The sequence below is a fragment of the Nomascus leucogenys genome, chromosome 8, assembly GCF_006542625.1.
Source record: "Nomascus leucogenys isolate Asia chromosome 8, Asia_NLE_v1, whole genome shotgun sequence".
Lineage (NCBI taxonomy): Eukaryota > Metazoa > Chordata > Mammalia > Primates > Hylobatidae > Nomascus > Nomascus leucogenys.
In genome coordinates, this window is record NC_044388.1 from 111717353 (window position 1) to 111731772 (window position 14420).

At 51.3% G+C, this 14420-nt stretch overlaps 1 protein-coding gene across 3 annotated transcripts in view; it reads right to left on the reverse strand.

The window, feature by feature from the left end:
• The window catches only part of CAMSAP1 (calmodulin regulated spectrin associated protein 1), a 96389-nt gene that overhangs the window by 68522 nt on the left and 13447 nt on the right, over positions 1 to 14420 (reverse strand). For 2 of the 3 annotated variants that reach the window (XM_030818159.1, XM_030818158.1), the window contains exons 2-3: positions 3293 to 3555; positions 2114 to 2275 (exon numbers count right to left, since the gene is read on the reverse strand). In XM_030818159.1, coding sequence (XP_030674019.1) covers positions 2114 to 2275; positions 3293 to 3555 — 425 coding nt within the window. Of the gene's footprint in view, positions 1 to 2113; positions 2276 to 3292; positions 3556 to 14420 lie in introns of those variants that run through there. The other variant, XM_030818160.1, reaches the window with a different exon arrangement.

A 14420-nucleotide genomic window follows, 5' to 3' on the forward strand; every position in this document is an offset into this window, starting at 1 on the left:
AGAGAAGGAGGGTAAGAGACAGATGCTCTTACCCAGAATCTGCAATTTTACCCAGAATTACGTTTTTCTGTGTAGATATGGGAAGACATGGGAAAAGACACCTACACAAACTAATAGAAAGGAAAATGTTACAATCTTTAGGATCAGATTTGGCCAAAAAAAACCAAGCAAACAAAAAAAAAGTCCTTAAATATGAACCACCATTCCCCTCGCAGGAACGTGGCCTGAGGGAAATCATCATGGCTGGACAGAGACTACTGCACAGATGGAGAGGAGACAACTCGACCTCCAGCAACACCGAGATCACAGAAGGGCCACAGGGGAGTCACTGGAACAGCTGGCATCAGATATCTGGCCAATGGGCAGAAACTCACTGCACAGTACTCTACCAAGTAGAAACGTGGCTTACGACAGAAAGCACAGTAAGCTCCCCACTGTGTTGTAGGCCTATATAACACATACAAATAAAGAAAAACTATCAGAATTTTTACCAAAATGTTAACCATTTTCATAGGTGATAAGATTATGGGTAATTTACATTTTATTCTTTTTGTTCATCCATAGTTTCTACATTTTCTGTAACTACATCATTTCTAATACGAGGAAAAATCAATAAAAGATATTAAAGAAAAGCTAAAATTTGACTTCTGATCACAGGAAGCTTCCGCTAGCATTACAGGAGCGTCCCCGAAGCTCAGGCTCCTGTGGAAATGTGAACTAGGCCTGAACACCATTTTCCACAGAATTCTTGCAAGCACTTCCCACATGCACGCTGTCAGGTGAGAGCCAGGGATGAGTGAGACATGGCGCTCGCCACCAAGAGGCGTCCTCATGGGCAGAGGCAGAGTGGGGCAGAGATGGTACTAGCTGGCACCCAAATCTGAACCAGGGCCCGGAGGCTCCAGTGAGTCCTAGAAAACCCTGTGGCTTTCTGTCCCTACCTCACCGCAGGATAAGGAAACGTAAGGAGTCTGCCCATCCACCTGGTTCACCAACCCCAAGCTTGGGTAGGAAAACAGCTAAAGAGCAGGGCAACTGTCTTAGAAAAAGTCAAAACACAAACGTCTGCCAACTCCTGACAAAGATCCGCCTGCCACAGCGACGGAGGGGCATTCCAGGGAGCCAGCAGATGGAGCACCGGCCTGGCTCTGCATGTGCAAGCTAACCATCAGTAACTCCAGAACCATCCTGCGTGAGCCTCTTATTCAGGCCCACTAATACCGCCTCACATGGGGCCACACAACCTTCTAGTTCCTTTGCTGTGTTAATGCGCAAACTTAAACACCTTTCTGCATATCAGGATGCTTACTAACCAAAGGCTCTGGTAACGTAACCTTATAAATAATTAGACACTACTAAAAATAAACATTCTTTACACATATTGTATTTAAAATTACACTATGAGCTTCTAAATGTAAAAGGAGAAAATAGCATTTGGGAAAATGCCATTTTTCCTTAATAATCAAAATGCCTTCTAAAGGCATTTTGATAAACTCCTTTATTGCATATAGGTGCATACTATGAAAATAAAAAGAAATTATTCACTGGCCAGGTGTGGTGGCTCATCCTGTAATCCCAGCACTTTAGGAGGTCAAGGAGGGAGGACTGTTCGAGCCCGGGAGTTCGAGACCAGCCTGGGCAACACAGTGAGACTCCCTCTCTAATAAAAATAAAAAACAAAAATAAAAAATGAATTAGCCAAGCATAGTAGCACCTGCCTCTGATCCCAGCTACTCAGGGGGCTGAGGCGGGAGGATCACTTGGAGCCTGGGAGGTCAAGGCTGCAGTGAGCCATGATCGTGCCGCTGTACTCCAGCCTGGGGGACAGAGTGAGACCCTCTCTCAAAAAAAAAATTTTTTAAGGCACTTAAAGCACCGACATGTGCTGCGTTTTCACATATAAATTCATCACCCTCTACTCTCAGCCTGCGGGAGAAACGCCTGCTTGCTTTGCTTCTTTTTAACTACAGCAGACACATTTCTGGACACAAAATATGACTCGTCCCAAATGAAGGGCTGGGTCTCAGCGTGACAGACAGTGTGCTGCTCTCAAGTGAAAAGGAGACCAGCCACAGGAGCAGAGTCACACGCCACATCTAGGCAGGGCGCTCACCTTGTTGATCCAGAACACCATGGCGTCCTCGAGGTCGTACGGAAGTTCTTTCGAGGCACTGAACGTTGAGAAGCGCTTGACACTGGCCACCACCTTCTCGATGCTGATCATCTCCACAGTGTAGGCCATCATCAGGGCGTCCACCATCGCCATGTGGGCACTCTAGGAGCAGAGGCAGCAGCTATAATCCCTCAAACCCACCCCTCTTACCAGGTTCTGATGCAGGGAACCTGCTCATACTCAGAATCCTGGCCTAATTTCTTCATCCCTCGCCCTTTCTGTCTGAAGAGATACTCAGATTTGAGATCTGCCTCCCCCTCACCATCACTATTTCAAGCCTGGCATTTCTGGCCAAGCCTCAAGACCGTTAGGAACCAGGAGTCCGTTCTCAGGCAGGCAGGCCAGCCCTGTGGCCCATAGTGCACTGTCTCACACTGTCATTTCTTATTTCCTCAACAGCCCTGTGGGACTCCCAGGAAAGGCGGTGCACCTCCCACGTCGTGGTTGTGGGAAGGCAGACAGGAGACCTGCCCCAGGCCAGCTGCCCACCAAAGGGCTCTGGCTCCTAGTCCAGAGCTCTAGCTGCTACAGCTGCACCACGCCTTAGTGCAGCTTCCTCATACGACAGGAGTAACACTCTCTTCAGCCACCGCACGGCACCCGCAGTCTCACCGGGAACGCCATGGGAGCAACCAAAGGCAGTGCAGGAGGCGCCGAGAATGGCCCTGACCCAGAACGCTCTGGAAAAGGCACACCAGTAGCAAGCCTTCAGAGAAAGATGGGGGTGGGATACTTGGGGGAGAAAAAGGCAGACTGAGTTATTTTAGCACAAAGTATGCATGAAACAACCTAACAGAATGGGCGCAACAATTACATTTCTCATCTGTAAAAAGTCTGCCTCGAGTATTTTTATTAACAGGCCTCACTCCAATCTCAGCATTCACAGAGCATTCCCAATGAGAAAAAGAGCTCAATGAAAGCTCTCTTTTCCCCATTCTCCACAACAGTCTTGTGCTTTAAAAGATATGCAGTTTCCTAAGGAATGCCAGTGTGCAAAAGCACGGGTCTCCACCATCTCGCTGCACACCGTGTTCACACCATCCATGCACCAGGTGCTCCACACGAGAGCCCACGGCTCCAGAGGATGGCCCCTGGGGGCGGCCACTGCAGACCACTCACCATTTTTATGGGTGCGCGACTGAGGTCGGACTCTGTCACAGGGGTGTCATCACTCTCCATCACATAGATCCCCTTCCGGGACAGGGCCTGGATGACAGACTGGTGTCCCTGTAAGGCGGCCACCTGGTCTCCTTTCAGGATGAGGCTGCAGACACGGCAGTACAGCTCGCTGGACAGGAGAAGCTTGATAACAGGCGGCTTAATGTGCTCCTGCTCATACTGGTCAACGTAGAAAGGGTCTCTGAGGTCCTCAGGGATGTTATCTAAGACAGGAAGGGGATGACCAGGTGAGTGCCACACACAAGACCCAAAGGAAGGAGTTCAAGGCTGCAGTGAACTATGACTGCCACTGTACTCCGGCCTGGGCAACACAGGGAGACCAAGTCTCAAAAAAATAACTGATTGATTGATTGACTAAATGAGCAACTAACAACAAGAAAAGGCTCTAGGCTTTTCAATAATTCTACTGTCTTCTGTACTTGCGAAGGCAACTAACTGTAGCATCTCAGACTACTCTGTGAACACAGACAACTGAAATCATTTCGTGACCTCCACCACTGTGACCTCAAAAGACGACTGTCCTAACTTAACAGTAGTAAGAAGGTAGACATGGGAGCCCTGAGGGTGTTAATGGGGCTGAGGGGAAGCCAGCACAGGCTAGGACCATGTAGTGCCTGGTGACACCAGCGGAGACGGCATGTGGGCACGGCCGGCATCAGCCCAGGGAGGGAGCCCAGCATCCTCTATCTGACATGAAAATCAGAAGTGATAGCAGAGGCTGAACACCCATGGTCTTTACAGAAGAGGGAGCCAGGCAGGCGTGGTGCCACTGTAACCATGACGACACAGCAGCAGCAGCAATCAGCCTTTACCCATTTTTGGACCAGGCAGCATCAAACTCTTGACATGAACCATGCTACTTAATCTTGCCACTGCAGTTTCCTCAAATGAGGACTACCATCCGCACGTTACAAATGAGAAACTGAGGCAGAGAGAAAGTAAGTGACCTGCTCAAGGCCACAGGAGGCAGAGACCAGCCTGAAGCCACACACACTGATCCAGAGAGCCTACTGTATACTTCCGGCTGCAACACACGCCACCTCCCACACAAACAGCACAGGAGCAGCATACACACGGGACACCGAATGTGTCACGGCTGGCCTCACCCACTTTTCTAGCCCTGCCGCTATGCCCCTCACACTGTCTCGCAAGACGTCAACGGCTGTCCCACTAAAGACGGAGGACGAGGGATGTCTGCATCAGATGCATTTGGGAAACATGTGACCCCCAGGTCTTTAATGTTCCCCGTGCCCAACACTCTGTTAGGAGGTGCAGACACTCCCACCTCCACAGAGTTTAGAAAGGACTACCATCTCCACAGAACAGCTCATGAAGAAACCGTTCAACCAGTAACACTAGAGACATTCACGGGGACACTAACAAACCTGTCTCGTGCTCTGAGCCAAGCTCTCCTAAGCTCTTCCCCAGGGAAAGAACCAGCTGCGGTGATGGTTCCCCACGGCACCCCTCTCTCTCTCTCTCTCTGCTGCCATCTCTTCTGGCTTCCTTCACTATTTTCCGAGCCCTAAGTCACTTCATTATGGTCCCGTGGAGTCTGGTCATTTCCCCACAATCTGAGCACCTCACAGCTGTTTATTTCTAAACGGCAGCAGTCACCGTTTACACAGCATTTTTGTTTTAAGCACCGTTGTACACAATGATTAGGTCACCACGGCAACCCAGGGGCGGCCAGGGCTCCAGCTATGGAAGGCTGGCTTAGTGGACGTTAACAGACTCAAATCCTATACTTGCTGACCACATCGAGTAGCCCCCTAATCTGAAATCATCGGAACTTTTGAAATACAAAAGAGCACAGCAGTAACACAAGGAACAGGCCCCAATGCCAAGCACAGCAGGAAGACTTCTGCTTTCCTTACAAACTGCTCAAGGAAAGCTGACCTGCAAAGGTGAGCACAGAGCTACCCCGCACACGCCGGGATGTGAGACATCCCAGGAAACAAGAGCAAGGTGGCCAGGGATAGACAGGAGGCCTGTGGAGTGTGCACCCATGGGCCGTGGAGGGAAGTCAGGGGAGGGCACTGAGTGAGGGATCCCATAACCTGACAATGTTTGCAGCAGTTCACACCAGCTGTGGGGAAAGATGCGACAGTCACTCTCAGCCTTCTTCTTACTCAACTGACCACACCAGCAGCCCACCTAGTCAGGGCTCTTGGAGGGAGCTGCCTTTCTCCTGACTTTTGAGGTGCCTGGCCTCTGTCCTCCCATCTCGCTGCCTGTTCCATCCCCATCTCCTGGGCCAGCTGCCCGATTTCTCCAAATATTGGAAGGGGCACTTCCTATCTCACTCTTCCCTAATGACCTAATTCAGTCTCATGGCTAGAAATACCACAGACACACAGTCATCCCCAAATGTACATTTCTGGCCCTGACCACTTCCCTGAACTGCCTATCTGACATCTCCATGTAGATGTCTGGGGGCACCTCAAGCCTAACCGGCCTGGTCCAAGCCACCCTCTCCTCCCACTTAGACAACTGTGATGCAATCCCCCTAGGAGAGCAGAAACTGGCACAGCTGAGGAGAAAGGCCCCGGGGGACCCCTCAGAGTGATGGCTCTGTGCAGAGTGGGAGACGGGACAGGCACGTAAGTGGAGGGCTGGCATTAGATGGGAGCAGGGTGAGCCCCAAGGAGAATGGCAGAGCCTACCTCACAGATGCAGAAACCTGGCCAGACTGGAAAAAGCAACCATGGCTCTGATTTAAGTTTCTCTTTTACAATCTACCAAGTAGAAACGTTTGCCACAGGGTGGCCCACTTTTAAAATTAATCAATATAAAGTGATTCATATAATCACCTTTTTGAATCATATATGAATATGCATAACACAACTAATTCACATAAATTTCAGATGCAGGAAAATGAGAGTTAAAGGAAAATGACGCACTTACTAAAGACACAAGCTTCACACTGGCGAAGCCCTCCTAACTGTAAGTTACTCCTTCCCATCCGACCTAAGGAAGATCCTGGCCGGACCCCCAACTGGGTGACAGTGGCCACGCTCCTCCATGGCCCTGCCGTGGCAGTTCTACCCTCAGACACTGAACTCGTCCATGAGTAACCGGCTTCAGTGAAGGCAACTACTGCGAGAGCTGATGTGCACAGTTCTAGAACGTTTAACGTTCTATCAAAATCGATACCTACTAAAAAAAAAAAAAAAAAACTTTGTAATGCCTTCAATGTATTTCTAATAGTTTCTTTTTGTTTTTTCTACAAACCAGTAAGACTGTTAGAATACACATTCATTTGACAATTATTAAGTACCCATGTGAGCCAGAAAATGTACAAAAATGCCAGGGAGTCAAACAGGAAGAAATAAAGTCACTGTCCTCAGGCTGAGCCTCGTAAGACAACTGAAAAGTCAACAGGTAATTTCCACGCAATGTGGAGGGTGTCACACAGGATGAGTGCTGGGGGACTGGGGTGCAGGAGACACCAGTCCCGCACTGAGGAGTGGGGCAGTGGGGCAGTGGGGCAGTGGGATGTGCAGATGGAGAAGTTTCTTAGGGAAGGAAGCAGCCAGTAGGGGGGTGGGTAGGAGAGAGCGAGAGGAAAACATGAAAATGACCCTGTTAAGAGAATTTTAGCAAATGACAGCAGTTCAGAATTGCACAGAAGAGGCAAACTGGATGTTTCATTCATTAACTCATCAGGCTCTTGTGCGTGCCTGCACTAGAAGGAACTGGACCCTGTGGGATCTGTCAGCAGAGCGAGACAGGCTTAGGCGGGCACACAAGGAATGGAACGAGACCACGTCAAGTAAGGGGGTCAGACAAGCCAGAGGACAAGGAGACCCCATCTGCTAGAGCTCCCTGTAAACAAGAGTGGAGAATGAGCATGGGCCCAGGAGGCTGTGGTCCGCCAAGAGTGACAATGGAGGCTGACACAGGCAGGCAGCCCCGGGAAGGGGCACCACTGCCCAGGAGGCATGAGCAGCAGGCCTGTGCCTGATGTAGTACAACAAAGACACCAAACTTATAATTCCTGCCAGCCTGGAGCAGGACGGTCCCTTTTCCTAATACAGGAAACCAGTAGCGTGGAGGAGGAGGGTAGTCGGGGACAGGAGAGATGAGCCTGTGGGACCCAAGGGGAGCTTTCCAATGGAGAGGCGTAGAGACTGGAAACGCAAGAGTAAAGGGACCAGCTGGAGACGTGCTTTGGAACCCATTACATATACACAGCCATCGATGCCCAGGGTGACGAGTCATCCAGTGAGAGCCGGGCGCGGTGGGAGAAGCTGGTCAAGGCAACCTGAGGACACCCAACCCACGGGACAGACGTCGGGAGAGAAGCCAAAGACACGGACATACGAACAGAGAGTGGGGCGGGGCCAGAACATGGTGCTGCCGAGGCCAGAGGAGGTTTTGAAGGGGCAGCAAGCACCAAGGAAGGCTGAGAAGTATGCACGCATGAAGACTACAGAGCCCACCGGACTCAGCTGGCAGCCTCGGGAAGAGCATTCTGAGAACTGGTGAAGAGACAGCCACAGGCACAGAAGGAAGGAAGTGAGAACAGCGGGAATTGTGCCTCTGCTCTGAGGGGAAATTGTGGCGGAAAAAGATGTGTCTGCTTTAAGGATTGGAGAAATGTTGATGAAAGAAAACCCTATCAATGGCAGAGGCTGAAGAGGAGGAGGCTGCTCCTGAGAAAGGAGGCCCCTCGGGAGACGGAGGGGAGGGATGCAGGGCCAAGGTAGGGCAGTGTCTTTCACTGGGTCAGGGTACAGAGGCAGGGAAGGGGTGGGCGGCCCATCAGCACCTGCAGTTTGTCTTACTATGTTAAGCAGGAGGCAGGGCATCTGCTGAGTGGGAGGGCCCAGCCTGGAGGAAGTGGGGAGAAGTGCAGCTACAGGGGGCAGAGTGAAAGTCAAGGACACGGGCAGGGCAGGCGCCCATGGAGACTGGAGACAAGAGTCGGCAACGGCACTGTCAGGGTGGCAGCACTGTCACTCCTTGGACTGCTACGTCAGTACCCATGAGCAACGCATTCGCGGTGGCTGCTGGACTGCTGTGGGGCAGGCCTCTGCGGGAGCCGCACAGAAGGGCCCTGGGAAGGGGTCAGAAAACTCTAACCAGTCTGCAGTGGAAGTGGGGTCAACACTAAGTGCAGGAGGAACTCAGAGGGGTGGCAACTGACAGAGAGCAGGAGTTGGAGCGCTGGGGTCTCCCAAGGGCAGGGCCCAGCACAGCCACCTGGCCCAGAGTCCCAGCTCGGCCTCTTACTGGATCCCTCTGAACCTTGGCCCCCTACCTGTCCGTTCCGAACAACAAAAGGGTCTATCTCCTGCCCTGCGCCAGCTGAGCATAAGCTCCGTGGATGCACACGGGAGTCTCAGCCGTTATTCCTTCCGTCGCTATTACTGCAATGAGGATGAAAAGGCAGGTGAGGAAGTGGCCATCTGTCGAATGCAGCCCTCCCGCGGCACCTGCACGGCGCTCGGGAAGAGGTGTCCACACCGACCACCAGCTCTTCCACGGCAGCACAGGGCAAAGACCCCCCTGGCAGGTGCCACAACTGTGGCCACTGCCCAACCTAAAGCCAGCTACTCCCGTAGCCTCCAACTCAGCCCCAGGAAGAAAGACCAGGCCACTGCAGTGCCAGGCACAGCCCTGAGACGTGCAGGACAGGGAGTCTCTGCTCTGTTGCTTGTCTGAGCCACCTGGGAGCTGAGACCAACTCTCCCAGAATGTCCCCGTGGGCAACCTGGCTATCTGCATTTGACACTAAGAGAGTCACCTCCGCAGAGGCCCCAAAGGTGGCTGTGAGTGTCTCCACCTGGAAAACGTGGATACTCTTCCTGTTTGGACATAAGGAGTCAAGGGAAATAATTCCAACTCAAGGTAAAAGCGACCAGTAGTCCACACCCCAGCTCCATCCTGGAGAGGCTAGACACAAGGGTAAGAAAAGCTGATGTAATGGTCCCCACAGGGCCAAGACCACCTGACCCCCACCCAGGGACAACCAGTAACAAACTGCACCTTGACAGCGGAGCGCCAGGTGCACAGACAAGCGCGCACCCCACAGGGCACTGGCCTGGCCATGCCACACCAGGCTCAGGTGCAGACTTGGCTTCCAGCCAGAAGGCCAGGGAGGGAGACCCTCGGGAACCTTCAGAGAGGGGAGAGGGTCCCAGAGAAGAGGGGGGCTGGATAGGGAGACCCTCTAAATCTGTGTCACGTCCTGGCCACTGCTGAAGCAACTACAGTGGCACGGCAGCCACTCTGAGGGCCACAGCCCACAGCCCAGCCAGAGTGGCAGGACGAAGACCGAAAATGAAACCTATGCTCAACTGTAGCCCCCAGGACGCAGGTCGGAGCCTGCAGTCTCGACGTAACTGGGTGGACTACCTGCTACAACAAACCAAAAACCAACACCTCAGGCTTCCAACAGGACCCGTGGCCTCCAAATACTATATTCCAAATGCCCAACACACAACTCAAAGCTCCTTAACAAAAAAGAAAGACCCACAGGAAAACCTGCAACTTCCAGGAGAAAAGGCAACGTCCCAAGGTTGGGACTGTCTTGACAAGGAATTCAAAGTGACCGTGGAACAATGCTCCAAGAAGCACAGGCAGCAGCCTGAACGAAACAAAAACTCTCACAGAAACTCAGAGAACTCCCAGCAAAGAGAAGCCCCAGTGTGGAGAAAGACCAAGCCCAGAGCAGAGACCACGTGCTGGTGAGGAGAGGCTGGAGGGGCCGCAGAGCCTGCCTGCTAGCAGCCGCCCTGGGCCATCACATGAGCGCAGTGACAGTGACTCCACTGGGCAGGGAGACAAGACACTAAGGGGCAACCCTCATAGCCCCTCCTCCTCCTTCCCCTGAGCTCTTCTGAGAGGCCGTGGGAGGGCATGGGATGGTAAGAGTGGAGCACAAACTCTAAGGCCAGAGGCTCTGCACCTGAGGCCCGGCCGGCCATCCTCATTCACACCTCAGAGACCCAGCAGGAAAGGTGCTGGTACCAGGTCCTCTCCCCGTAAGCTCCCACCCATAGCTCACTCTCCCAAGCTCACGAAGAAATCTCGAGGCCCCCAAGGGCCACAGCCACTGCAACTGAAACACAAACTGCACAGCCTGAGCTTGGAAAGGGAGCACGGAGCAAACGTGGGCAAAGGAGCATGGGAGGCCTCTAGGGGTGGGATGTGAGGGAGCCTCCTTCCAGGCACAGTGGACCCCACGCTAGGCCAGTAAGCCCCCGTGGCAGACACAGTAGGACAGTGCACACAGCTCACACCCGCAGAGGCTCCGCATGCCCAACCCACACCCATGGAGGCTCTGCATGCACAACTCACACTCGTGGAATGCTCCACGCACATACAGCTCACACCCACAGAGCCTCCGCACACACAATCCACACCTGCGGGAGGCTACACACATACAACTCACACCCGCAGAGGCTCCACACACACAATTCACACCTGAGGGAGGCTCTGGCCGGCCAACCGGGTGGTGTGGAATCACCAGGCCAAGTTCAGGCAGAAGACGTAATCCAGAGAACCCGCCCCTCTTCCCAGACCGCGGTTTCCCCCTGAGGGAGCGCGGGAGGAGCCGTCCGTGCCAGGAGAGGTGGTAAGGATGGCAGGCCGTGTTTCTGGCACCGCACCTTTCTAAGGACAAAATCTGGACTCTAGGGCCTGCCCAATGACGCCTACCACATACTCTGGGTGGGAAACCTGAAGGGCTGCACCCAGGAGTAGGAGTGAACGTGAAGCAGCCCAGCCTCAGGAGACTAGAGTGCAGCTCTGAGGCACCTCCACCAGGGCCTCATGTGGGGTTACCAGATCTGTTCCTGTCTCCAAGGGACTGCTGGAGGCCAACGGACACCCCCCTGGGAAAAGATGGCATCTTAGGCCTCAGATTATTTCCAAAATCTTTCACATACAATGGTCAGTTAAGCAAAATGACAAGACATCATGAGCAAAAGCCAGCAGAAACAGTAACAGAAGCAAGCTCCCAGACTCCTGAAGCCTGCCAAGATGAAGACAGTCCAAGACAGCCCCTCTCTCCCGCTGACGACAGCTAAAAACTCTGGACAAAAGACAAACACCTACCTAAGGACTCTGGAAAGCAAGCCGCAGCAGGCACACTGGGGAGGAGGGTCCATCTTGAAGAAGGAACCCAAAACAGGGGACTCCTCAGGTTCGTTTTCTCTTTCCTGCCCTGGCTGGACCTGAGGGCAGCCCCAGACAGCCAGGCTCAGAGAGAAACCCTGTCTTTCTCTGGCCAGAGGACCAGGAAAAGGGGCCCCTACAAGATGGAGGGGGAATCCTGAGGGCTCCCACTTTTCTCTCCCAGCCTGACCCAGCTGGCTGCAGTCACAGAGCTGTGCAGTGGCGGCATGAGCAGCGGAACAGGGAAGCCTAGGCAAGGGGTGAGGAAGAAGGAAAGCCCATCTTTCTAGGCAGAGGCTGAGGAAGAAGGTTCCTCGGAGCCAGAAAGTGTGGAGGGAATTCACAAAAGGAGAGCTGGAGAGGGATCCCCAGAGACGTGTATGAGCCTGCACAATCTGGGCTTACTCCTGAGCTGTGTGTGCCTTGGGCAAGCCAGGGGCCACAGGCAAAAGCTGTGAAAGCTGAACCAACACCGCAGCCACCACCCATGACAGCAAAATGGACTCCTGGGCTGAACCCAATGGGGTTTATTGCAACCCAGCTGCAAAACAAAATCAACATTATCCAAAGGACTTTAACAGGACCCAGAAACCAGTCTCACAGCACGATGTTCAAAATGTCCAGAGCCCAATCCATAATCATTCAACAAAGAACCAGGAAAATGTGACCAATTTTCAAAGGAAAAGACAACCAACAGAGGCCAACCCCAAAATGACCCAGATGTTAGTTATCAAAGACTTTAAAACAGCTATTATAAGTTCCATGAGGTAAAGCTACACTCTCTTAAAATATATGAAAAAATAGAGTTCTCAGCAGAGAAATTAAAAACTAGAACGAAAATTTCAGGACTAAAAAGTACAATGGCAACATAAAATTCACTGGATGCGCTCAACAGAATGGCAACGACAGAGTGACGAGTCAGTGAATCTGAAAATAGATCAATAGAAAGAATCCAATCTGAAGAACAGAGAGAAGAAACTGATGGGATAAAATGGCAAGTCTTGAAGTATGAGATGATGTCAAAAGTTCCAACACTGTGTCGGTAGAGAAAAGGTTGATGCAAAAAAGTATATGAATAAGTATGGCCCAAATCTCCCCAAATCTGGTGAAAGACACCAATTTACAGGCTCAGGAAGCCTAGAAAACCCCAAACAGAATAAACTCAAAGAAAACCATGTGCAGACATAGTTCATAATAAACTGCTGAAGACCAAAGGTGACGAAACAGGCCTGCAGGACCCTACAACTTGAGGTACCAGCCATAGACTTTCAGTTACCATGCTTCAAACAATAGCAACAAAAAAGACACGATTAAAATTTTGGACAGAAAAGTGGAAATTACAAAAAATCAAAAGAAGAAGAAAAAAGAACTTGACAGATTAGAAAAAGAACAAAATAAGCTGGGTGTGGTGGCTCACACCTGGAATCCCAGCACTTTGGAAAGCTAAGGCAGGTGCATCACTTGAGCCCAGGAGACCAGCCTGGCCAACATGGCAAGATCCCATCTCTATAAATAAATTTTTTCAAAAAACAACAAATCATGGCCAGGTGCAATGGCTCATGCCTGTAATCCCAGCACTTTGGGAGGCCGAGGCGGGTGGATCACAAGGTCAGGAGTTCAAGACCATCCTGGCCAACGTGGTGAAAGCCCGTTTCTACTAAAAACACAAAAATCAGCCAGGCATGGTGGCATGTGCCTGTAATCCCAGCTACTCGGGAGGCTGAGGCAGGAGAATCTCTTGAACCCAGGAAGCAGAGGTTGCAGTAAGCCAAGACCACACCATTGCACTCCAGCCTGGGCGACAGAGCAAGACTCTGTCTCAAAAAAAAAAAAAAAGAACAAATCAGAAATTCTAGGCTGGGCACAGTGGCTCACATCCATAATCTCAACACTTTTGAGAGGCCAAGGTAGGAGGATCATTTGAGTTCAGCAGTTTGAGACCAGCTTAGGCAACATGGTGAGACCCTATCTCTACAAAAAGTTTTAAAAGTTAGGCGGGCAAAGTGGAACCTGCCTGTAGTCCCTGCTCCTCAAGAAGCTGCAGCTGGAGGACCACTTGAGCCCAGGAGTTCCAGGCTACAGTGAACCATGAATGCACCACTGCACTCCAGCCTGGGAGACAGAATGAGATCCCGTCGAAAGAAGAAAAGAAGAGAAGAGAGAAGAGAAGGAGAGAGGAGGGCAGTGAAAGAAGAAAAGAAGAGAGAAGAGAGAAGAGAAGAGAGACGAGAAGGAGAGAGATAAAAAAAGAAAGAAAAGAAGAAAAGGCAGGAAAGGCAGGAAGAAAGAAAAGAGAAGGAAAGGAGAAAGGAAAAAAGGAAAAGAAAACAAAAGAAGGTTGTAGAACAGAAAAACACAGTAACTAAATTTATACAATGGGTTGATGAGCAGATTAGATACAGATAAGAGAATTAAAGCATCCTGAGTGAAGAACAATGAGACAGAAATAACATACACTGTGCCACTGAAATGTAATTGGAGGCCCAGGAAGGAGAAGAAAAAATGGGGCAGAAACAGTAAACATATAATGGATGAGAATCTTCCAATACTTGTAAAACTCATGAAACCGTAGTCTCAAGAAGCACTACAAAATGCCAGCAGGATTCAAAAAAAGACACCTACAGACCAAAGAACTCACAGTAATACTGACGAAATCCAAAGACAAAGCGACGATTTTTCAAGCAGCCAGAAGGAATTTCCGGCCAGGACAAAATGGCACAGACTTGTCTCTCCCCGCTCCTCTCCTCTAAGCACAACCATAAACCCTGGAGAGAACCCAAGAGACAAAGGAGGACTCTGAAAGGTGGAAGAGGAAGGCAAACTGGCTTGGGGCCTCAGGACTGGAGGACCAACACAGCAACAGGGTGTTCTTATGACCCCCACCCAACAGGAGGTGACCCAGGCCTGAGCTTCCTGACTCCCTGCCTAGCAACAGAGGCAA